Source organism: Lepidochelys kempii, chromosome 18 (genome assembly GCF_965140265.1).
Source record: "Lepidochelys kempii isolate rLepKem1 chromosome 18, rLepKem1.hap2, whole genome shotgun sequence".
Classification (NCBI taxonomy): Eukaryota; Metazoa; Chordata; order Testudines; family Cheloniidae; genus Lepidochelys; species Lepidochelys kempii.
Genome location: NC_133273.1, coordinates 23,267,972 through 23,293,961, shown reverse-complemented (window position 1 = coordinate 23,293,961; position 25,990 = coordinate 23,267,972). Strand labels below are relative to the sequence as shown.

The 25,990-nt window shown below is 45.5% G+C and overlaps 1 protein-coding gene across 2 annotated transcripts in view; it reads left to right on the top strand.

Moving 5' to 3' along the window:
* The window catches only part of ACOT7 (acyl-CoA thioesterase 7), a 108,263-nt gene that overhangs the window by 58,212 nt on the left and 24,061 nt on the right, over window positions 1-25,990 (top strand). For both annotated transcript variants that reach the window (XM_073316627.1, XM_073316626.1), the window contains one exon: window positions 13,659-13,775. In XM_073316627.1, coding sequence (XP_073172728.1) covers window positions 13,659-13,775 — 117 coding nt within the window. The remainder of the gene's footprint in view (window positions 1-13,658; window positions 13,776-25,990) is intronic.

Here is a 25,990-nt window from a genome sequence, read left to right as displayed (position 1 = left end):
TCTTAACGTAAAGGAAGAGAGAATAAAACTGTTTGGATGAATTGTGGGAGAAAGCAACACCCTTACTTTTGAGTTTACAAATTTAAGTCCAACCTGCTAGTAAGCAAAACCAACTTGATGGCTCTACTTTCTCCAGTATGCAGATGTAATCAGGCCCAATTCATTGCTCATTCTGGATCTTGTCACGAGAGTAATCAGAGAATGGAAGTGTTACAGGAGTAAATAACCATTCCAAGCAGAATGGTGTTGCTGATAGCACATTGTGGAAGATGCACACAGTCTGATTCCAGAACGTGTGAAATGAAAGCCTTCAGTTTTGAGCACCTGCAATTTCAAAAGGGTTGTACAGGCAAATGTATCCAGTTTCCTGCTCCTCTTCTAAACAAAAATATAACTGGGATATCATCCCCAGAAATCAAGGTATAATTAGCAGCTGTGAGGGTTAAGTGGCATAAAGCAACAGATGCTGCAGCAAACACAGCATCATGTTCTATTTAAAACCCCGTGTAAGTCACAGGGTCCTGGAAAAATCCCACTAAAGCTGTGGAGTGATGTCTGCTGTGAAAATGTGATGTTCAGTGTACTGTGTGAACCTTTGTTTAAATTCAACCTCTAGCTTTAATCTGTGCTTACAAGTTTTTGCCTTAAAATTCATTTGAAACTTTACTTATTCATTCTAATTTGTTTTTACATTTTCAAACGTCTTCAGCTGCTGCTCTTACTCAATTAATAGATGGGAAGTGAAGGCATTTTCCCCAAGCTCATTAAAATGAGGAGTTTTTGAAATGGCTTTTCTCTGTTTGTAAGAAGTTGTCATACAAGCGCTTCCCCTTCCTAACTCTACCTTTGTCTGTGAGACATCTCCATACACTTCGAAAGGAGTGAAAGCCAACACCACACTTGGTTCTCATTTCTCTTTCATATGCAACCGTGTTAATGTTAGTGCTGGGAAAGGTAAATGATCTTGCTTAAGTCAGTCATAGTATGAAGGGAGACGTCATGCAAATTTCCAGCCTTATTCTACTCAGCCAACGTAGATCCTAATCTGAAGCAGGCCTCGCTATTCCAGTCCTGTACCCCGGCCCCCCACGGCTGCCGAAGCCCACAGTCCTGACCTGCAGTTTCATTTGCTGACTCATTTCAACAAATGGGAGTGAAGTATGCAAACAAACTTGAGGGAGTGAGTGGTGACTGGCCATATTCTTTTCTCCCAGTGCTCCTATGACTGCCGCATCAAATGGGAGCTATGAAAATCTGTCACCAAACTGAACAGGCTCCTTTCCATTGATGCCTAGAACATTCCCTGGTACTCAGGAGTTGATCATGTACCGGATTCAGAAGTTATCGCATTATGGCTAGGTAACCAGACATGCCATTGAGTTTTTGGATCTCAATTCACTTGTTCAACAAGAATTTGGGTCCCATGTAATGTTAATTGGATACTTCCATAGGAGGTTGAATTTCTGCTCCAGTCTCTGCCTTGGTGAGCATGGAGGTTTTGAAATCAAGGGTTTGCTCTGCGCTGTCTGACCAGTCCTGGTGTCCTCATCCATTTTCTGAAATACTGAGCTATGCTGCCCAGCTGCTGGAGGGCTCTGAGGGCTCAAAGGAGTAACTAAATTCAGATGAAAGGGAGTGAGTTGGAACCCAGACTAACTTAAAGCAGGCAGTGCTCTTTCCCTCCTTTTTTGCTGGCTTCTTCAATAGAAGGGTTCCTTCGTATGCCTGCTTCTGATTCTGCTCACCATAGCAATTGGCTCCTTTTCCATGCCCCTTTGCCATGTACTTAAGGGCTGAGGAATTAGTGGATTGAGTAATGGGAATCCTCAGGAAAGCCTGCACAGGGGACCAGAGCAGGGAACGGATAGCTCTTTTCTGTACTTTCTGAAGTCAAAATAAGTAGCAACAAGCTATATATAGGGACAAACGAGGGGCCCTCTATTGCCCTGTTGGGCTGTGAATGCGAAGTCTTGTTTGAGAACACACATAAAGCATTCAGTGAGCAGCTGGGAGCTTGTAACAGGACGTTAGTGTAATCACTTCTGTAGGAGTAACTCTTCACTGCACGATCAGTTGTAGCTAGTGGAGAAATGAGCTGTTGCTCTGGAACTGCGTGCAGGAACGTTGATTTTTCTGGGCGCCTTACGTGGTGTTGCCAACCCTTGCAGGGTTTGTGTTTTTTCTTTCCGCCCTGATGTCAAGGAGGAGCGATCGGCGAATGGAGTAAATAACCATTCCATGCAGAACGATGTTGCTGATGGAGCTCCGCTTTCCTTTTAAAAATGTCCATTTCGAGCACTCTTGGTGGTAGAGACCAGCTTCACGATGTGATCTGAGGGACGCTGAAAGGTGTAAACAGAAGGCAAATGAAAACTTAAAATTCTTTTTAAGCTAATATCAATTTGGGGGAGCCTGCATCATGACTCTTTTGAAAACTGGGATTGCAATATTGCTGGACTGTGTATGACAGAGTGAGTTAGCCACTGTAAGGTCTGCAGTTGACCGAGTTAATGCTGTGTTCGTCACAGTGGTTAGTGCTCTCATGGAGTCACTAACATCAAACTGTGATTTCGTCAGTGCAACTGCAGTTGTGTATGTAAAAGTTGAAACAATTAGAGCAGTGATGGTGGTGGTTCCATTATTGAGAGATTTCCTTAATCAAAAAGGAAGAAATATTGTATCTTCTGGCAGGTGAGTCAGTACCATTTGTGATGCTAATAAAATGAGTGATTACTATAGTAACTCGTCATTACCAAGCATTCCTCTGCCGCCTGGGATTATGTAATTAAAACAGTCTGGGGAACACAAGCACTTCCTATAAAGTGACTATGTTGGCATTTAAGGGAAGGCAGGTCAGGGTCCCCTTTAAAAGCCCTGTTTATTGTGTGGCTGCTTGCTTCAGGATGTAACACAGCTTGGCAACATCCTACCTCTGTCCACCCCCCAAAACAGTCTAGAACAGCTACTTCAGCTGTGCGTGGTGGACTGGTTTGGGGACAGCCTTATGGCTGTGCAGCACCGGGTCTCGGGTTATTCTTCAGCCAATGGTGACGGAGAACTCCATGCCAACAGTTGGTTCAGTTCGGAGGTTTGAAGGGAAGAATGCATACTGGTTAAATGACCTTACCTCCCTGGCGGACATGCTGAGCACAGTGGAATGGCTTCCTACACAGGGAGCTTGCTGCACACTGAACCCTTGGAGGGTGGGGGGGAAGTGGGGAAAGTAAAGGGGATGCTCCTAGAGGGGCAGCTTTTTATCACATTAATTCTAATAGGGCAGGCATAGCTTGAAGGCTGCCAGGCTTCTTTGAGTTGATAGCCCTGCACGGTGACTTTGGAGTAGAGTTAAACTTGGGCAGAGTTAGTCTAGTTGCTTTTGGTTGCTTTTGTCTCCCAGGCTTATTACAGATATTGATTTCCCGTTGAGGCCTCACATGATCTGTTGCCTGTGGATAATTTTAATATGACTGGGTTGTGTGTAGTCAGCAAGGGGGAAAGGGAACCCTGAAAAGAGCAAAACTTGAAGCCGAATTCTGCCATCCTCGTTACAGTGACTAATACTCTGCTGTGCATTAAGCCCCTGCCTTCGGGGGGTTATTCAGGGGCCAGATCCCTGAAGAACATTTCAACCGTAACAGCGATGACAAATTGAACCTTGCTTTCCAAATGCTTTCTCAGCAAACACGGGTTCTAGCCTGCTGCTTAGGCAGTCCCAATCTCTTGGCAGCCTAGTGGAAGGTTTACATCATTACCAGGGATTGGGGCCACTTTGACTTTTTAGCTGCTTTGATGGTCTAACTCGAGCCAATGCACTGTAGGAAATAGCCTTCCTTTGGGCAAAGGGGAGGAGTTACATGCAGATGGACTAGCTGAGTTAAGTCTCTCTCATTGCTAGTCCCTCGGACTGTGAGAGAAGAGGCAGATTCCTGCCTGTTGTTGGTGTTTGGAGCCTGCTCATGAGGAGAAACTGCTGCATAAAGCCCTTTGGCCCCCTTCAGACAGGACACATCTCCTTTTTACTCCACCAGCACCTAGAAGAAGGAAATTCCATGTCTATAGGGAGTGGCTGAGATTCTGGCCAGACCCCATCAGAGTCCACTTTGTTAGAAATCAAAGGGAGGAAGTGCTGGCTCCAGCAGGTACAGCTTCCTTAACAGTGTCAAAAGAGAGCGGGCTGATGGTGATCAGGGAAAGAGTAAGGCCTGTCAGGTACGAAGAAGCGGGGTCTGCTGACCCATTTCTTGTTGGTCAGTATGCTGGGTGCTTTGCACTACACAGAAGAAGTCAATGTAGACTTCTATGTAATAAGGGTCCAGTCTTATAATGCTGACCTTCCCCAACCTTGATGGGGTTGAAGAGGCTGAACAGTAAGTATTGGGTGTCAGTGACGTCCCATAAACTGTGTAAATGCTTTACGTCACAAAGCTCAGCTTTGGAACACTTGTCTCTATGCAGCCATTGTTGGCCTGCAAGTGTCAGTGTCTCCATTTTACACAGAGCTGCTTGCATACAGGCGCTGGCTGAGATTTCTGTGTGTAGCTGGTAATAGTAAGTAGCTGTTGTGATTTGAACAAGGGACTTGATGGGCCCTTTGGGGGTGTGATTAATTGGCTTTAGCTAAAGAGTAATGGGATGCTGCATTTAAAGCCCTCTTCTAAATCAGGGTTAATGTGATTTCATTTGTCTCTGACAGGCTAGCAATAATGGCTAACGTGGAAAAGCAGAGACGTGCACATATGTCTCTTTCAGAGCTAGTCTGTACTAAACTGTTATCTCCCTCTCCAGAGCAATCCTTGTGCTATGGAAATGAAGCCTGTTCTGACTGATCAAGGAGATTAGTTAGATGAGAACCAGAATGTGGGATAGGGGATCTGCTTCTCCCACAACTAGGACATGTGCATTGCTGCTGCTATCAGTAACTATACCCGTAACACTGGTGTTTCTGTGGGAGAGAACTTAAATCACTTGGCATGAGAAGTGGAGCGAATTCATAACTGGAACTCCAGTGTACAGGATGGGATGCAAGCAAACAGCTGTAGTGCTAAGCCATTCATCATTATGACACCCCTCTTCATCCTTGCAAGCTACGCTGGGAGAGCCTGAATTCAAGAGCCACCTCTGGTGACAGTTGTGAGGGTGGCTTTTGTGGCACATGGACACCTGTCTAGCACAGTAGACAGACTCTATTACACACTTGCCGTGGACCACTTGACCAGTGGCAGTGAGTCTCAGCAATCCACCCAATTGCTTATTTCAATCATATTTCCTTAATAGGTTTCTTCAGTGGCTGCATATGCAGAGTTTGGCATTTCTGTCTCATCTGGTGCAGGAGACTCTTCTTGAACAGTGTGGTGTGTGTGATCAGTTCTTGAGACACAATATCCTCTGTTTAACCAGCTAACACTTCATGCATATGTATTGTCTCTGGGCCACCTGTTTCCCTGGAAGCTTTCATGTATAAGTATTTGTTGGGCTTTGACTCCTTGTTAGCCATTTTAATTAAACTCACATAGTGAATGTCCTTGCTGCTTGAATGAGGCCTTAGTGTGTCTGGCTTGATATTTCATTCCAGAGGTACTGAGTTCTGGTGCATTTTATGGATGCGTGGGAAGCCTGAAGACAAGGATACTTCCGTATCTCCTGGAAGTAAAAACTGCATTACCGTGTCTCTATTCTCCCCAACAGAATGCTTTCCTGCCCAAAGCTTTGTCAGCACTTGACAGCTCTTTGGTGCCTAAATCAATATGCTTCTCCTGATTATTCTGGGTTTAAGGAAAACTCAGCAAAGTCTCCCCACCCCCAAATCTCCCTTAAAAGTAAGTTAAGAGGATGGACAGTGAATATCATGCACAGCAAATGGCAGTGACACTGCATAGTGACAAGTAGTATAATACACTTCAAGCAGAATCAGATGGTATTTATAGAGTAAGTCAGAGCTTGGGTTTAGTCCAGCTCTAACCACTGTGGTGGTCTGCTATTGAAGAAAGGTAAAATAATCTCCCAACTGTACCATTGCTGTAACAAGTGTAGAATGGGGGTATCAGTGTAACCAGTTACAGACTGGCAGTTTGAGTTTAAGGAGGCACTTACCAAAATGCAACTAAGTCAATCTAGCAATCCATCTTGTGATGGCAGCTCCTGTTGTGAGGAGGGGTGTGTTTGGGGGGGGGGAGGGGAGAGAGATAACCTGGAATAAATTAATCTAGATATTCAGCATTTGAGTGAAATCCCAAGTCCCACTCTTGCCAACCGTTGTTTGGTGGGGTGGCCTCTCTGTAGCAGTAGAAATCTTCAGCTTGCTAATGGCACGAACAGGCACCACTTAGCCTTTTATAGAGAAGTGCAGCGAGGCTCCTAATTGTAAAATACAGGTACAAACGTGCTGCAGTATTCCCCCTAGATGCAAGCAGTGAGAATATGCTAGAAAAGACTTCTTGTGAATTATATATAATTCACAAGAAGTCTTTTGATACAGATATTTTGATAACTTTAAAAATATCTATATATAAAATATAATTACATTTTTTATAAACTTTTAGCCCCAATTCAGAGGGGCTTATTTAACTCACCCATTAAAAGCCTAGAAGGCACTTTGGGTGCCTTAAAGTAATCTGAAATCCTTTTGGTGTGTAGTGTTAGAATCAGGGGCAGGTATTTTGGTTTTTTGCATGCTGTTCCCTACTCTATGGCCTGATCCAAACCCCTTTAACATGAACAGGAGTGTTCCTCTTGACTTCAGTGGGCTTTGGATCAGGCTATTAATTAAAAAAAACTAAACCCTTCAATCAAAAATGGAATAAAATAAATGAAATACTCTCCTCTCCCAGTCCTACTCTTAATGCTTACTGTTAGATCGTTCTCTCTCCTTGAAACCTACCCCTGGCATAATGCCTCCAAATCACTCCCATCTGGCATTTGTTTTGGCAAGTGCTGAGCTGAGACTTCTCCCTCTTCCTCCCCACTAAGCTCTGTTCACTGTTACCTCTTTTTCCCCCACTCCATTCATCTGTGTTGTCTTCCTATCTGACACCAAGACTGTGTGCTGTCTGTACAACACCTGGCAGCATGGACTGTAGGGCCAGGACTGGAATGACTAAGCACTGCTAGAATACAGATAATACAGGCACACTCTTCCCAATTCATCAGTTACCCAACTTTTGATAAGTAAAAGGTAAAAGGGGAAGATTTTCTTCACTGTGTTGGCCAATTAAGGTTAGGCATTGCTCATGAGTTCAGAACGCTCCAGTAGCTCCTGTTTGGAGAAAAACATGACCTCGTCATACATCAGATGCCTTTGAAAAGTTGTTTTAAGGATCTATTTTTAACAATGTTTTCAAAGATAGTCAACATGCTGTCAATTTAAGATCCACAGACAGTTAAATGTTACATTCAAAAATATCTGCAGTACCAGATGTTTGGATTCACATTTAGGCCAAGCACGGCTGCTTTTTTTAATGTGGGAAAGAACAAAGTGAACATTTGAGTAATGTAAATCCTACAATTATGTTATCTTTTAAGTTGCAAATCTCAGATTATAAATACAGAACATGCAATTACTGTAATTTGCTGAAGTAATGTTCCCCTGGTTGGCAGCATCCATTGTCTGAGAAATAAGAAAATGGCAAGGATTTACAGTGTGAACCTGGAAAGAGGTGTGTACAGAAAGGGAAAGTAGATGAGAGTTCCCAAATACACTGTAAAAAGGTCAGATCAATACCAACTGCAGTGGACAAAAGCGTAGGTAACATCCAGCCTACACCCCTCAACCCTCTGGCACTAACAGAGGGTGCAGCATAAGCCAAAGATCCAGAATGAAGACATGAAAAATAGCGAGGGATTGTTTATTTTATAAGAATATTTTCTTTGTCTCCGTTTCTTGATATGGCATTTTCTGCTCTAACCAGGTTTGACAGTTGTAATGAGAGCAGTGGGTATAGAGAATGTAATTGAATTTGGATGTAAAAGGAGAGCTCTTCCACTTTGGGTCAAATTCAGAGATGCAAGTAGTTTAGTACCTTTCTGGATTTTGTTTGTATGAAGGAGGGCGGAATATAATATTGGGTTTCTGGTTCCATAATCCAAAGTGCAGAGAGATTTTTGGGGCAAAAGAATATTGGCCTTGGGGGAAAATCTTTGTCTATCCTGGGACTGCTCATAGATCAATGTGTGGCTTTGTGTAGCTGTACACATCACCTTCCGTCCTGCAGGATCCCAAAGCATTCTACAAATGTGCGTAACAAAATAGGAAAACAGATTAAAACATCTACAGCTGCACACACATTTACAGTTCACATAGCAGCACTTATGGTACAGAGCGTACAGTAAATTCTGGGTTTCTCTCAGAATCTTGGTCTAGTGCTTAATCAGAGATACTGAGAGTTCTCCTATGAATTTCTCATTGACTAGAAGAGGAATGGCACAAATACTTCTGCTCCGCACTTAGTCAAAGATCCCCACAATGCTGTCAGGAACGTGGATTAATATTGTTTGTTCTGAGAAGCATAGGTGCTGGAACTAGGGTGCTGGGGGCACTGCTGCATCCCCTGGCTTGAAGTGGTTTCCATTATATACAGGATTTACAGGTTCAGTGGCTTTCAGCATCCCCACTATACAAATTGTTCCAGCAGCGCTGCTGAGAAGCTTGCAGATACTGAGGTGGGGAAATAAAGGTGTTAAACCTCCATGTTACTCCCTGAACTGTCCATATTTGGTAGAAAAACTATTGTTTGAAGAAAAATGCAATTTTATTACTTTATAGCTCATATCCTGTGCTTTGAAGCAGTAAAAGGAGCTGGAGAGGATGTCACCGTTTTCGCATGCTTGCAGCGCTGTGCTATTTTTAGTAACCGTTAGATATTCTGTCAGTGGAATCTTACAGTGTGCTCTGCTTTAGGCCAAGCAGGGCTAAATCTCAGTGGAATAAAATGACATATTTAATAAACTGTACTTGGCAGACTTGCCTTGTGTTAGTAAATCTTTAAGCTATTTATAGCATCTTACATACAATAGAATATGATAAATGCAGCCTGTATAAAACAGCTTGCTTATCCACAGAAGGTGAGTTCCCTTCACCAGACATCCAGACCGCCGTGAAGAATGAATGGTCCGACTTCACTATTACTTTAGCGCTCATTTCTCGAAAGAAGGGGGAACGTGCTTTAAATGCCTTAATCTGTGGGAAGTGGGTTGTAGGAAGTGTCTCGTACCTGCTGCACTGTTAGTACAGAGAGTGGCAGCCGGTTTCTGCTAGAGAAGGGGCTGGTACCACTGCCTCTCAGTGTTGCCTGACACCTTCCATTACAAGACTCTGTTTCCAGGTGCTTTTGAGCAAACTGTAGCTGTTTGGGCTGAAATTTGGCATGCCCTGTGTGTGCCCCAGGCTGAATGTCCCCCTGTGAGTTGGGGGAGAATTGGGACTGGCTGGGCAAAGAGTCTGAAGCAAGGAGCCAGAAGGGAGGAGCTGGGGATGTGCTTAGGGGATACTGAGTGAATGAGAAGCCTGGGGAGGAAGTGTTGGATTAGAGGGGAGGGGAAAGGAGAGACCGATTGGGCCGGGAGCTGGGAGTGGAGGCCTGGGACTGGGTGGGCAAGGAGAATGGGACTGGCGCAAGGAGCTGGGGGTGGGGAAGAGACTGGAGAGGTTTGAGGGGAGGGTGCAGGAGGGATCAAGCTTGGCAGGAAAGGGCAGAAGTCTGTGTCCTAGAGCACATTCCCCACTAGAGCCTGAAATGGAACCCAAAACTCCTGAGTGTCTCCATTCCTCTGCTATTAAAAATATCTGTGAGACCCAGTGGCAGTGTCTCCTCTCCCAGTAGTGCTGGTACACAAAGGGGGCGACAGCCTACTACTGCTATCAGTTACTCAGTTCAGGTGGCAGAGGTCTGTGCAGTGGATCTATAGGTTCCCACTCTGCTGATGAACCATGTGGGTGTGTCGGTATGATTCCACATGAAGGAATTTGTTTTTGTTTTTTTTTTCCGGTTTGCTTTTTAAAAAAATCCACGAAATCTGATGCAAAAACGGTTAAAAGAACGGTATTAAGCTTACACGATCAAGCACTCACAATTTAGGAGCTGCAAGGATTAAGGTTCCCTCACTAAGTGCACAGGGTGGATGGTGCTTACTCCAGTGAGCAGGTATTCAGTATCTTGTTTTATCCTCATGATTCAGTGTGCGCACCTTATTTATTGTGTAGTATTCAAGCCCTGCTCTGAAGTCAGAATTATCAGTTTCATCAAGGGTTTTTTGTATGGCACTCATCATTCTAGTATCTGAGTTCTTGGCAAACACTTACCTTCACAACACCACCATGAGGCGAGGGGGTGGTATTAGCCTCATGTTACAGATGGGGAATTGAGGGAATTCTCAAGGGAATGAGGTTAAAAGAGAGACCTAAGGATCTGAGCTTGGTGCCCCAGAGTTTGGTTCTGCAACTCCTTCAATGTGCAGGAGTCTCAGCCACCAGTGGCAACCTTCTTTTAGTGGAAACGCTGTTAGGCCTTTCCTGGGCGTGGTGTGTTTGAAAAGCTTCCTAGTGGAAGGGATGTGTTGGATGAAATTAAATGAGCAGGAATGGAATTTTGGTAGAAATCCATTGGGAACAATTTATTTTAAGCACCAGCATCTGGAAAGACTGTAAGTGGTTGCAGAGCAGTCAGCATCTGCAGGAAGGAAGAAATGTCCTGGAACTGAGCATGAGGAGCACTGGGATTGGGGGTGGGCGTGTCGGGGCGGGGGCGTGATGTCTGAAAAGGTACAGTTCATTTTACTTCATTACTTGATTTCCCTCTCTATTAGTATAGACTGGACAGCAGAAAACTGAGCAGTTCTGCTGAATTCCCTGTAAGGTTAGGGGGGTTTGCACTTCAAACAGTTGTGCATTGCTAGCTGTTGTTCCATTCTATCATCATAAACCATTCAGTTGTGAGACAGCAAGCTTTTCAGGTCAGGAGATCTCTGCAGGTGTTTCTACAGGGCCTAGCTCAGTGGGATCAGGGTAATACAAATAATTCCTTATCCTCTGTCCCCAGAGTCGGAGGATGCCAGTGTGTCCGTGTCCAAAGCAGAGCACAGCCGTGACCATTGGTAATTGGTCTCTGGCAAAAGGATTGCGCCCTTAAGTTTCCGGTTGTTTTGTAGTTTTATCCCAAAATGAGCATGCAGTACAGTGCTGACTCTCACAAAATACCTTAGACAAAGATCCTCCATGTTTATTGGTCCATCTTTCTGTCTGTCATTTGGTTCACATGGTTATTCTGCTGGCAGTGACTCGAAGATTCAGCTTGGATTACCTGAAAAATTTTCTCTGCCCGTTCTTTGCAGTACTGTACAACTGGGTCACAAATCTGTCATCTGATTGTGTGAAAACATGAAGTAAAAGGCATAAATTACCCGACTTGCAGATAAACAGCAGATTGATAGTTTCATTTTCGCATCCATTGGGTATAGTGGGAATAAGAGCTTTTGAGGTGAAGTGCAGGTTACCTTTGATTGAAGACTGTGCTAAATATATTTCAGGGTGCTCAGTACTGCTTTTTTTTTTTTTTTTGCCTCAGTGCCTTTTAACAAAACCGCGACAGTATTTTTAGCAATTGATGGCTGTGAAACCTGCAATTTATGATTTAAAGACTGTATGTCCTTGTAGCATATTCTAGGACAGACCATTTGTTTCTGAATATCCCTGGTGTATGCAGACATCGGAGCAGTGCTTAGAGAAGCTGGGTGGTGGTCTGCCTTTATCACCACAGAATGGAGCTCTACAGGTCACATTTGATACGAGTTGAATTAATAAAATAAACTGTAATCCATTAGCAGGGTGGGGTCTCCTTTGCATCTCTGTTCTTTTCAATCACAGACTCTGTTGCTGTTATAAGCCGTGTTGTCAGGCCAAAAGGCTATGTAATAAGGTGTCTGTAATGGCTAAACATTGGGTAGACAAGCAAATGATCAGTGCTTCCTTCACTTGTTTTTTGCGAGTGTAATGAACAATCCTTCAGCCCGTGAAAGGCAACAGAGACTGTGTTCTTAACATATTAGATTTCTGATAACTGGGGAGCAGTATACAACTATGCCACATGAGACCTTAAAGCTTGAACTGCTTAGTAATGAAGTCTAAGCTTGATCTGCCCTACAGTGTTAGGTCGACAAAAGGCAACTTACTTCAACCTAATTATGTCAGTGTCTACACTGCAGCCTTGCTCCCTCCGATGTAAGCGCCCTATTAAACTGACATAACTCCATCTCCACAAGAGGTGTAAGGCTTATGTCGATGTAGGAGGGCGATGCAGTGGCTGGGTAGACACTGCGGGATACTTACATTGGCTGTGGGCTGTCATTCTTGTCAATTTCATGGCTCCATACTAGAGCTGTGAAATTGATAAGAAAGCCTGGTGGGGCAGGGGCTCCAGCTAGAGCCAGTCTGCCCCCAGGCTCCTCCCTCCCAGCTGGGCTGCCTCCCAGGGGCCTAGCTCCCTGTTCCCCTTGGGAACCCAGACACACTGAGGCTCCCGGCTGGGAGCCTGGGGCCTGTCCCCCGAGGCTCTTAGCTCCTCACCGGGAGCACCGCAGCTGCCAGGGTTCTCTGCTCCCTGCCAGGAGCATGGCTGCCCCTCTCTGGTCCCTGCTGGGTGGCTGCCGGGCTCGTGGGGACAGGAGCAGAGAACCCCAGCGGCTGCAGTTCTCCTGGCGGGGGCCAGGGAGCCCAGGCAACAGCCTGGCAGGAAGCCAGGAGCCTCAGGGCAGCCCCTACACCGCCCCTCTAAGTCAATGGAAGTGCACCAGCGACAGGAGGGTAGTGTGGACGTGAACCACGCAGTAATTGCTGTGGTGGCTGTAAGTCAATTTAGGCTAACTTAAGTTTTTAGTGCAGACGTGCGCTACATGCAGAGTATAACCGGCTGTGGAATGCCCTTGCTGACCTGCTTCACAACCCAGTACCATCCTTTCATTTGAATCCCTCTTGGACAGTCATGCCTTGTGGGATGCCTGCAATAAAGGGGTCAGTGACGCAGTTTATAGATATTTATTATAATGTACCTGTGCCTTCAGGCTGGCTGGCTGGCTGTGGGGGTGTATTCCTGTTATCCTGATTCCTTGTCAATCCATCCTTTCCAGGGTTTGTCAACCATACACATTGCTTCGTGGCTACACTGACAATTTAAGTGCCTGTGGGCAGGGGCCATGCCAGTCGGTTACTTCTGTGAAGTGTCTAGTTGGTACAGTAGTCTCTTAATAAACGATGCAGAGATGCTAGTGAGTATATTCCCAAAGCCAAGTGTATGTTGGCCTCTTTGGAGGACAGACTGTAAAAGTTTAGTTAGTGGAATTTCTATTGCTCACATCTTCCTCATTTCAAACCAGACCCAAACCCAACCCTGGTCAGCTTTTCCCAGCATCTCAGTGGAGAGGGGAGCGCAGTCTGCTGCCCTTTGTGCCCCAGAGAGACGACCCCCTCCACTCGAGTGAGTTTAGCCTCCTGCAGAATGGGGATAGAGTGAATGCCCGTTCAGAGTGCAGGAAACCATGGCAGTAGCTAACTCTTCATTTACAATTTGTCCTCTTTGAAATGTATCTTACTGTTGTTTTTCAGAAGAACCTTGAGTCGAGGAATGTCACCCTGTCTTCAGTTTGATCACTAATCTGTAATTCTCCCCTTGCAGGTGTCACTATGAAGTTAATGGATGAGGTAGCTGGCATTGTAGCTGCTCGCCATTGTAAGACCAACATTGTCACAGCTTCTGTGGATGCTATTAACTTCCATGAGAAGATCAAAAAAGGTAAAGGACCAGCCCTAAGCATAAGGGGATAAGCCGCTCCTTAAATGTTTTGGACGTTCTTAGTGTTGCATTGAAGCACCGTCATGACACCTGTGTCTGGTTGCTAGGGAGCCAAGTGAAGGGAAAGCCCAGTCTGTGGCCAGAGAAACGAGACTGAGACAGGCAGACCGGGTTGGAGAAATCAGTCTGGTGCTGCGCCCTAGCTGCTAGACTGGTCCCAGTGAATTTGATTTGGTAAAACTGAGCCAAAATGTTCATCTTGAAATATTATCCCACTCCATTGGATTCCAAGGCCATAATAGGTAATCTATACATGCGTAGGGATGGCGTCCCTGTCACAAGGAGCGGTAATGGTTATTCTGACTACTTGTTGTCAGATAAAAACAGTTCATAGAAATGTTTCAGGCAGACAATATATGATTTATCTACTTGAGAAAAGAGAACTTCATTAACTATAGTTATCAAATTAACTTGTGTCTCGTGTTCCTGGTGTGTTTCCTGTTTATAAAAATAGTCAACGAGGAAACCTAGTCTCCCGACCACACTGCAGAACTCCTGTCGGCAAGTTCCGGTTCTAGGGATATGGATGCTGGAGGCAGAGCTCTGTGGGCGTTCTGTTCAGACAGGCCCCCCCACCTTTTGGGCACTTGGGCTTACATAAGCATTTATGAAGTTGTTTCCCCCTTGCCGTGTGGGGAGTCAGGCTTGCAGCATTTCTTGACCTGAGGTGAAAGCATGCCGCAGAAAAAGACTAAATGAGCCGGTTTCCCTCTCATTTACATGCATGCAACCCAATCTGCTTGAATGGAGCAGCACATGTGGGTTTAAAAGCAAGCAGAATATCTGTGGTATGAGCTTGGTATGGGCTCCCTAGACGACTTAACATTTAGTTCATGCGGTTCGGTTCCCATCTTGCACACAGCAGGTACTCCCTGCCAGTGCTAAACTAAAGGAAACAAATGCCTGACATTGTGCAGTTTTGTTACAAATTACCTAAATAAATGACACTGCTAAATGCACCATGAAGTACGTATTCAGTCAGAATCAGTGAAATTCTGTGTCTGCCTAACACTCACCTTTGCTGTCTAAAATTGACAACCCTGGATATTCTTTATTGCTGCACAGGCTGTCAAGGCCTCAGTGTGACCAGTCCCCCCCAAGTTGCAGACTTTGTTGTTGTTTGGGATAACTGAGATTTTGAGTTGTCACTTCAGGACACACATTTTTACCAAAATCTGATTTGCTGACATAAAACGATGTATAAGCTCATTGACTGTCCAACCTGGTATAGGGGTGAAGGGAGTAGGTGATATTCATCCATATGGATGCATCCAATGAAGTGAGCTGTAGCTCACGAAAGCTCATGCTCAGATAAATTGGTTAGTTTCTAAGGTGCCACAAGTCCTCCTTTTCTTTTTGCGAATACAGACTAACACAGTTGTTACTCTGAATTCTGCCTTCTATTACTTTGGAAATGAGTGCTGGATATTTGCACCATTAATTTGCAGCAGTGGGTGAGGTAATATCTTGTGTTGGACCAGCTTCTGTTTGTGAACGAGACAGGCTTTTGAGCCACACAGAGCTCTTCTTCAGGTCTGGGAAGGGTACTCCCAGCATCAGTGCTACATGCAAGGTGGAACAGATTGTTTAGCATGGGTAGTTAACACATTCTTAGGGGTCATTCAGGGTAAACCCTGCAGCCACAGGACAAAAAGGGAGGCTAGTGGGTTACAGATTGTTGTGTAATATGCAATAAATCCAGTGTCTTTATTAATACCATGATTTTTAGTGTCTAGCCCAGTTGAGTTTAAGGTTCCCAAGCTTATTGTTAGCTCATTTGTAAAAGTAGTTGGCCTATGTTGTTGTTGGTCTGTAAGTGAAATGGAATCCCAAAGTTGGAGGGATCCAGTTTCTTTACCGTGTATAAGTGTTGGTCGTGAGCCCTTCATATCTTACTCTGAACTGGTAGAGAGACAAGGTGGGGGAGGTAATATCTTTTACTGGACCAACTTCTGTTGGTGAGAGGGACAAGCTTTTGAGACACACAAAGCTCTTCAGGTCTGAGCTGGTGGGGAATTTCAGAAAATTACATAACGGCTGAAATACCAGCTTCTCAAAATTCCAGCTCAGAGGGGCATGATTAATGTCAGCATTAATCTATAATTATGCAGCTCCCTCAGTGAGCAGAGAAACTGCACATTCAAAAACAAGTAATGAAATCAAAATCTTTTTTTCTAGTAGCCTTGATTTTTACAACCATTTTAGAATGTATAGAGTGCAGATGGTAAACTTAATGTGATTTGTTCTTGTTAGAAAATATTCCATCCATAGCAAAATTTTATCCAGCTGCTCAGAAGAGACAGGATGTTTTTAGGGTTCTAGCCAAAATGAGTTTTTAAAATATCCTGCAATAAAAACAATGCAGAGAAACCCAATGTTGTGCTTTAAAAATGAGTGGAAAGGAACATGCGATAGCCAGTAAACTCATGTCATTAGAGTATGATTTGGCTAAAGTTACATCCTAGGGAAAGTTTGCAGATGCCTTCAGACTGAATTTACACAGCGTGCTGGGGTTTTTAAAGGAAATCTTTATGAATACAAACTTCAAGAGAGTAAGGAACTTTCTCCAGCAATTAATTTTAAAAATCAGGATTGTAATAGGATTCTTCCTCCAACAGGAGCTGCTTTGGACACAGACTGTTTTCAGTGCAGAAAAGTAATTTTGGAGACAAACTCAAGCAAATCTTTGTTTTAAAAGCTAATAAAATTGAAGTCCTAACTACCACCAGTAGAGTCCAAATTATGAAGTCTTTACTCATTTCTGAAACCAAAACTCCATTGCCTGAGTAAAGACTTGGGGATTTGGCGTAACAAATGAGTGTGTCCATCAAAGTCTGCCCAGAGTTTGTATGAGACCCTAATTTAGATAGCATTTTTTTGGTGTGACCGGAAAGGTCCTATCACCAATGTGTGTGCCACCTACAAGTTCTCCCCCTACCAAATGAAGGTCAGACAGAAGCGAATAGGGAACTATTTATCCCTTCACGTAACACAAGAACCGGGGTCATCCAGTGAAATTAATAGGCGGCAAGTTTTTAAAACAGACATAAGGAAGTATTTCACATAATGCACAGTCAACATATAGAACTTGTTGCTAGTGAACATTGTGAAGGCCAAAAATGTACGTGGGTTCAAAAAAATTAAATAAGTTCCTGGAGGATAGGTCCATCAGTGGCACCAAGATTATCAGGGATGCAGCCCTATGCTCTGGGTGTCCCTAAACCTCTGACTGCCGGAAGCTGGGACTGGACGTCCGGATGGATCACTCGATGATAATTGCTCTGTTCTGTTCATTGGCTCTGAAACATCTGGTATCATCCTGTCTCCCAACAGTGGCTACTGAGCTAGATGGACCATTGGACTAACCCAGTATGGCCATTCTTATGTTAACGTACACTTCTACATCTGAATGGAAGTGGCCGAATAATCTACCTCTCCCCAAAATGTGGGCAAATTAACATTTTTAGGTTGGTACATTGTGATTTGTTGGTGCCAACTGAACATGTGGTTTCTTGGATTTTAGTAATTGATGTGTCAAATCAGAAGGGAAACGAGGACTTCTACTGTAGCTCCTTTCATTGAGTAATGTCCTTAAATAACAAAGTATAAAACACCTCCCAAGTTGCCAGCTGGCTGTCTTTCCCTCTCTCTAACTCAAGGGTTTCATGTTGAGTGCATGACCCATCCAATCAGCAGCACCCTCAGGACTCTCATGAAAATGAAAAGAAGCTCTTATTTAACCTCCCACAAAACCCAGGCCTAAGCTTACAGGACTGAGTGGGCTTTTGTTTAAGTCAAGGGGAGTTTTGCTTCCAGAGTCAGGCCCAGTGCTTGTGGACGCACTCTTATGATTAAAGAAAAATGTCCCTTTTTAGAAAATGTTACCTTTAATCTCAACCCCATCTTGGGCATTTCCTTTGTTTTATCTACTACTGTATCATGGCTCTTTTCAGAGATCACTTTTATTCCACGCTCTGTTTTTATAATGTGTTTCCCTAAGGGAAATGCATGAAGCTACAAAACGTAAACTTAGTATACAGGTCACTTGCTCTGCTTCTGGCTTCAGTTGGTTTAAAATCTGAAATGTAAAGAAAAACACCTCTTTTCCTTAAGGAGCTGAAATTGCACAGGAATGTTTAAAAAAAACCAAAAGGTTAAATTTCATTAAATAGCTTTTAAGCCATTTACAGGAGAAAATGTGGGTCAGATTTCCTCATCCCTGAGTGGAGAGAAGCTGTCTCCCAAAACCCAGGCTTTCCCAGTTCAATTAACAGTTTGGACATAGTGGAAAATTTCTGTAAATTCAGACTGAGAGAGTCCCCGCGTGAACACAGAACAGTCTTATTCCTTTGTGTTTCGTAGCCATCTCCTGGGACAGAATTCCTTGAAGCGTATCTAGCTTAAATAATGGGCTGTTAGATGTCTGTAATGTACAACATCAGGCCAGGGTCAGGGCAAGTTAATGTTTTTTACCCTTTTTGCTGCTTCATCCCTTTGGCATATTGTTGCTCCATGGAGAATCTAGCTGGAGTTCCCAAAGGGGACATCCCCATCTGGTTAGAGAGACCTTCAGGACTATAGCAATTGCCTTCTCTTCATGTGTTGCTGCCCAGTGCTTTAAAATGGAGAACCTCAGTGGCGGTGCAATGGCCAGTTCAATAAAAGCAGTTGGCCGAATTCAGACCTGCTGAATGGTGCTGCAGTGTCCCTAACGCGAATAGATTTGCTCCCACTTACACCAGGATTGAAAGTGTCTCAGTATGTCTTTGTTGAGCACTGTGGAAGTCTCCAAGAGCTACAGAGAACCTGGAAAATGTGCCCAATCAGTGCTCTGACTCTGTCAGAGTTTGTTTTTGGGGGTGCAGTAGGAGACATGAGGCAGAAATAACTATTGACATTTCAGAAGCAGGTTGGATCAAATTAAATGATTTCCACATGCTGACAGTGAGCATCCTTCCCTTCAAGAAACCCACCTGTTCCTTACCTATTCTGTATCATGTGTGCCAGCACTGTGGCAAATGTCGCCGTTTCAGTCCAGGAGCAAGAGAAGTCGTACTTAGAACATTACAAGAGATTCTAGCTGTTGCCCTATGTAAAAGGGACAGCCCCAAGGGAAATCGCACCTCTTCCTGCAAATTATTTACCTACTATTGTTACAATTAACACCTCAGGGCTTGGCTACACTTGTGAGTTATAGCACATTAAAGGAGCCCCGGGAGCCCTAGCTCACTACCCATCCACACTGGCAAGGCACGTAGAGTGCTCCGACTTCGCGGCTACAGTGTTGCTGGTGATCCACCTCGGTGAGTGGAATAACGTTTGGTGCACCCCGCTGGAGCGCCATGGCGCCAGTGTGGACGCCCTGGTCTGTTAGTGCGCTCTGATCGGCCTCCAGAAGTGTCCCACAATGCCAGTTCTAGCCACTCTGGTCATCACTTTGAACTCTACTGCCCTGCCCTCAGGTGACCAACCATCAGACCCACCGTTTAAATTCTCTGTGAATTTTGAAAATCCCCTTCCCGTTTGCTCAGCCAGGCATGGAGTGCTCTCAGCAAATCTTTCCAGGTGACCATGCCTCCACGTGCCACGCGAGCACCAGTATGGAGCAATGGCGAGGTGCTGGACCTCATCGGTGTTTGGGAGAGAGAAAGCTGTCCAGTCCCAGCTGCGCTCCAGCCGTAGGGATTACAATACCCTTGGGCAGCTATCAAGGGCCATGATGGAAAGGGGCCATGACCGGGACGCACTGCAGTGCAGGGTTAAAATGAAGAAGCTGTGGAATGCCTACCACAAAGCCCACGAGGCAAACAGCCACTCCAGTGCTGCCCCCACGACCTGCCCTTTCTACAAAGAGCTGGACACGATACTTGGGGCCGACCCCACTTCCACTCTGAGTACCACCATGGACACTTCAGAGCCCAGTTCAACAAGGCAGGAGGAGGAGGAGCAAAGGGGGAGCGAGGGTGCTGAGGTGGAGGAAGACACCCCAGAATCCCTAGATGCATGCAGCCAGGGGCTGTTCTCAAGCCAGGAGGAAGGTAGCCAGTCGTAGTGGCCGGTGCCTGGACAAGGACAAACACCAGAGGAGGTTCCCGGTAAGCGGCTTTTATTTTGGGGAGAAAGTGCGGGGTCTTGGGGCTAGGAGGGTTAGGGCTGCATGCATGCCTAGATGCGGAATAGGGCGTTGATTTGCTCTCTCGCATCGTGGTAATTGGCCTCAGTGATCTTTTCAAAGGTCTCATCCAGAACTTGGGCAATGTGCTTGTGCAGGTTTCTTGGGAGAGCCACTTTATTCCTTGTTCCAATAAGGCTAACTTGTCCATGCCACTGTGCCGTGAGGGGCGGGAGGACCATTGCTGCACACAGGCAAGTTGCAGGTGGGCCAGGGCAGAAGCCGCATTGCAGTAGAAGACTGTCCCTTGCTTCCCAGGTCACCCTCAGCAGTGAGATCTTCCAGGATGAACTCCTGTGGAAAACGTGGGGACAGTGTTCAGTATAGGGGCCACCTGCCGCTGTTGGCTCTCCACAAGGCACAGATACCCAGAGGACAGTACAGCCATGAAACAGTCACGCTTGACCCTGTGCTTACTCACCATTTTGGGGCTCCCGTGGGTTATGTGCGCTTGCTTTGGGATGGGCAAATTATGCTATTGTGTAGACTGTGCTTGCCCTTAAGTACGGGGGAATCATTGCTCTGTCTGTTGTGAACAATGCTGCCTCTGTCAAGTGTTGCATTTTGCCTTTACAGATGCAACCTTGAGATCTCAGCTGACTGTGTTATCACCTGCCGAAAGACTCCAAAGAATCAGAAAGAGGCCACGTAGAAGCAAGGAAGACATGTTGCATGAAGTAATGCAGCATTCAAGTAATGAAAATCAAAAAGTGCAGGAGTGGTGGGACAGTGAAAGGAGGATCTGCCAGCAGAATGAGTCACGCCAGCACAAAAGCACGGTGCTCCGGCAGCAAAGCACGGATCAGCTGATAAGCATAATGAAGCACCAAGAGGACTCTATCCAGGCGCTCGTAGCCATGCAGGCAGAGCACTACCATGGAACCACTCCCGTGCAGGGCACCAGACATTACTGGTGGCTTTCAGCCTCAAATTGCTTCCTCAAGGTAACCCTAATCCTTGCAGCCTCACGCTGGGCCCCTCTAATAGCCCTGCTCTCTGGCTGTTCAAATTCAGCCTCCAGATGTTGAACCTCCAAGTTCCATGCCTGAGTGAATCGTTCACCCTTCCTTCACAAATGTTATGGAGGGTACAACATGCGGATATAATCGCAGGGATGCTGTCATCGGCCAGGTCCAGCTTCCCATACAGAGAGCGCCAGCGGCCCTTTAAACAGCCAAAAGCATACTCCACAGTCATTCTGCACCGGCTCAGCCTGTTGTTGAACCGTTCCTTGCTGCTGTCAAGGCTCCCTGTGTAGGGTTTCGTGAGCCATGGCATTAAAGGGTAAGTGGGATCTCCAAGGATCGCAGTGGGCATTTCGACTTCCCATACAGTGATCTTCTGGTCTGGGGAAAAATGTCCCGGCTTGCAGCTTCCTGAACAGGCCAGTGTTCTGAAAGATGCATGCATCATGCACCTTACCGGGCCAGCCTGCGTTAATGTCAATGAAATGCCCACAATAATCCACAAGCGCCTGGAGAACCATAGAAAAATGCCCCTTCTGATTAATGTACTCAGAGGCTAGGTGGGCTGGTGCCAGAATTGGAATATGTGTGCCTTTTATCGCCTCTCTGCAGTTAGGGAAACCCATTTGTGCAAAGCCATCCACAATTTCATGCACATTACTAGGAGTCACGGTTCTTCTGAGCAGGATGTGATTAATGGCCCTGCAAACTTGCATCAACATTATTCCAATGGTCGACTTCCCCACTCTCCAAACTGGTTAGCGACCGACTGGTAGCTGTCTGGAGTTGCCAACTTCCAGATCGCAATAGCCACCCGCTTCTTCACCGTCAGGGCAGCTCTCAATCTCGTGTCCTTGCGCCGCAGGGTGGGGGCGAGCTCCTCACACAGTCCCATGAAAGTGGCGCTTCTCATCCGAAAGTTCTGCAGCCACTGCTCATCATCCCAGATTTGCATGACTATGTGATCCCACCACTCAGTGCTTGTTTCCCGATCCCAAAAGCGGTGTTCTACGGTGGTGAGCATGTCTGTGAATGCCAAAAGCAATCTTGTGTTGTATGTGTTACTTGCGTCGATATCGTCTGAGTCCTCACTGTCACTTTGGATCTTAAGGAATAACTCAACTGCCAAACGTGACGTGCTGGCGAGACTCGTCAGCGTACTCCTCAGCAGTTCGGGCTCCATTCCTGCACACCGAAAGGGAAGACAGCACGCGCAGTACAAAAAATGTTGAAAGATGGCGCCATATGTGGATGGAAGCACAGGGATTGCTGGGATGTGAACTGATGCATCACGGGGCGTTGGTGCAGGGCATTCTGGGTCCTGTCCCCCCTTCCCACAAGCCACAGTGCCAGCATGGGAAGAGGTGCTCTGTGGGATAGCTGCCCACAATGCACCGCTCCCAATGCTGCTGCAATTGCTGCAAATGTGGCCACGCTAGTGTGCTTCTTCCTGTCAGTGTGGACAGACTGCAGTGCTTTCCCTACGGTGCTCTCCAAAGGTGGGTTTACCTCAAAGCGCTCTACATCTGCAAGTGTAGCCCTGTCCTGAGATTCCTACAGGATTAAAGAAAAAAAATTCTCTTTTCAGTTTACTCTGCATTTGGCAGCACTTTGTGTAGCCAGTTTCACTCTCTCCCCGGGGTAGTTGGTCAGTAGTTTCCCTTTTCCTGTATGAGTCTCGTCATCCATCAATAGAGGAGAGAGAAACATCTCTTAAAAACTAGCTTGTGCTTTTACAACAGATTTCCTAGGCAGGCAGATTCAGGCTGGTGAGGTACCAGAAACTGCTTGTAACTTTATTTAAATAAATCCTAGATTTCATACTGATGCTCCTTCAAGCTGGCTGCAGGTGACAAATGCTCAGGACCACTGGGGTTTGGACTGGAGGAAGGAAGTTGTGAAGTGCTGGCTGCTGATGTGAGCCTGGGCTTGATTTTTAACAACTGTAAATAAACTATTTTAATCTGGAGTAGCCTTGTATTGTCTGGCGGAGCATTCCCTTTCCGTCACCCATAGCCACCTCCAATGGTGTGCCCCCTCTCCTGTCCTCCATAGCAGATATCTGGAAGAGTATGGTCTGGGTTCGTGCAGGATCCAGGCAGTTATGGCTGGGCCTTATCTGGAATGCTCATTCATCTCCTGGGCGCTCAGGGGGAGACACAGCTTTATTTATTATCCTATGTTCTTCACAAGTTTGAAAGCTTACAGTGCTTTGACCAAACGGCTAGCACATCTGAGTCACTCCCTCATGCAATATTTAGGGCAGCCTGGCACAGTCGGGATTTGCTGAAGGAGGAGCAAAGTGTGCAGAGTAATACAAAATAATGAAATAAACAAAATGAAGGCAGAGAAACTTTCCAGGAAGAGCAATAAAATCCCAGATTATTAATATCACAGAAGAGTCGTAAAAAATTCTGTTCAGAGTGGTCTCTACCTCCTACAGTGCCTCCTTTGTTTCTTCCCTGTAGGCCCGTTTGTAGGAGCATGTGATTTTTCAGTGCTTTGAGAGGTTCATCTCCTGCTTATTCCCTACCTGAGGTCACAATCCTGTGTTTGACTTGTCAGCTGGGAACGTGATTCCAGTGTCACAAATTGAGAATTTTGGCTAAAGGTTCACAGTGGAGCATTTGGGGGAGGCTGGGTTCCCAAGAAGGCTTGTCTGCATTCGCTGGGACTGTGAATTATTCATTGTGTGGACTCCTTGTTCTAGTCTCAGTAGTGATGCTGCTTGCAGTGCTGCAAAGGAATTGTAAAGCAGTGAAGATACCAGATGGATGGGAAGGTTAAAGCAGGACATGCAGTTTAGACTTGGCTGGAGAACCAAAAATGAAGGGTCTGTTTGCACAGCAACCTTTTGAGGCTCTTGTCTTGTGGAGAGACCTTAGAATTGGATACTACTGAGCCTACAGTCATAGCCCTGCTGACCCTCCAAGCTATCTGTGAGTGAAGAGAGAGAATTCCAGCAAACTAAAAGGGTGAGAGATGCTGCCAGCTTCATACTCTCCTTTTTAAAAGTAATCAAACCTCAAACTCTTCCCCCTCCTCTGTTCTCTCCACTCTGGTCCGTAAAATACCATGGAGGAGGGGGAGAAAAGTAAACCAGCTTTTTATGTACTTTTGTCTATTTCAGAGTTAGCTCCAGTTAGTTTCACTCCTCCCAGATATTTGCAGGCCCTGCAAATTTTAGTGATTCATCCCTATGCAGAGGTCCTGGACTGTGATTAAGTCCTCCAAAGTAGGGCATAAATGGGACATCAGTAGTTCATAGGTTTTCTGCTGGCCTCTGCACAGGGAGGGATGAATTTTACCCACAGAGAAACTTCCTAAAAAATTATTGCCCATTTTCCCTCCTTCCTCCCTCTCCTAAGCCAGAATGTTTGTGGGTTTTGGAAGCAGGGTGTTTTACAGCGTAATTTTCAAACCGGAAGGAATGAACGTGAATTCACCTCTTGATCCAAATAACTGTCTTTCTAAGACAGACCTTGCGTTGCTTAGTTGATTAACAGTGCTGCTGTTCTGTATGTGTGAGCATGAGAGACACTGTCTCACTGAGTGAGGGTAAGGGGGGAAAAAATGGTGGCCATTTTCTGCCCCTTCTTCCCGAGACCTGTTTGTGCTAGACTGACTGTTACCCGGCGGGGATTCCCTCGAGGTGGCAGCTTGGACAGCTGAGTTTAAAATTACATGAATTTAGAGGGGCAGCTCCACCACGGACGGGCTTATACTGTAACGATTTTTCAAGTAATGACTCTACGTTGACGAGCGTCACATGAGACCAACTTGGGTCCGGCTCGTTCAGTGCAGGGTAGGACATGTTTTCCCACTTCAGTTGGCCTTTGCTTCGTAATTTTCAATGAATTCCTAACTTTGTTTCCTCTGGCTCAAGCAGTTTTTTTTCATCTGAAGTATACAAGATCCCCTCGTGCACGTAATATGCATGTTACGTAGGGATCGACTGTACCAGCTTGAGAGAAGCGACACTCTCTTCTTTGCATTTATACCTGGTGATATGCCATCAATACTTCGCCAGTTGTGTCATTTGGAAGAGAAGCAGACTTCACGGTTTTAGCTGCTGCTCCTTTTCCAGCTGCTGCTGCTGGCAGCCTAATTCGGTTCCATTTGGGGTCTTAGCCACCTCCTCCACGAGCTTCCAGTAGCTCATCAAGCAACGCGACTGCCATCTGTTACGGGTGGTTTGCTTTCTCTCAGTTTTCCCAGGGGGAGAATTGTATGTGCAGTGGAGTGTTTTGTACTGGTAGGGCTTTCGCGTGGTAAATACGTCATACACGTGGTGTTCTGTGCTCATGCTGAAGGACAGTTGAAGTGTGCCCTGCCCTTGGAGTGGAAGATGGCGAGGTCTCTGTTTCCTACAGGAAGTAAGGACTTAATTCTGTGGCTTTGTAGGTTTCCTTTTTTCAATCCTAAGTGAGATCACATGCATTCTTGAATGCCTTTGGAATAGTTTACTACCTTTTATAGTAACTATTTTGGATAACATACTTACGGTGCTCTATTGTGTAGTCTGGTGCATGGTTTCAAGGTGTTGTGTAAACACGCATGATCTCCTACAACTATTTGCAATCTTAGTCAAGCAATGCAGGCAGTCTTGAAATGTTTGGCAGTTGATTATATTAAATTTTGATGTTAATCCAGCAGCTCCAGACACACGTAACTTTACCATACCCCTTATTCACAGAGAAAAATCTTTCCTATAGGGCCAAGGTCATTTAAGCAGCAAATACTTCAAGAAATCTACTCTTGGGATTGTATCTCCCCTGTGAAGGTTTGGTTAGCCATTGTCAGGACTTGTTTGATGCCAGACATTTTGGTGTGATTGGCACTTGGAAAAAGCAAAGTTCACCCCCCTCAATATCTGTGATTTGTCTGTTGGGGGATTTCTGGAACATCCTACCAAGAATGCAGTGAGTATAAATCCCTAAATGAGACCATTGTTAATGACATGTATTGAAAGCGAAATATCCTTTTCGGCATGTCAGTGTGTAGGATTCTTCATGCTG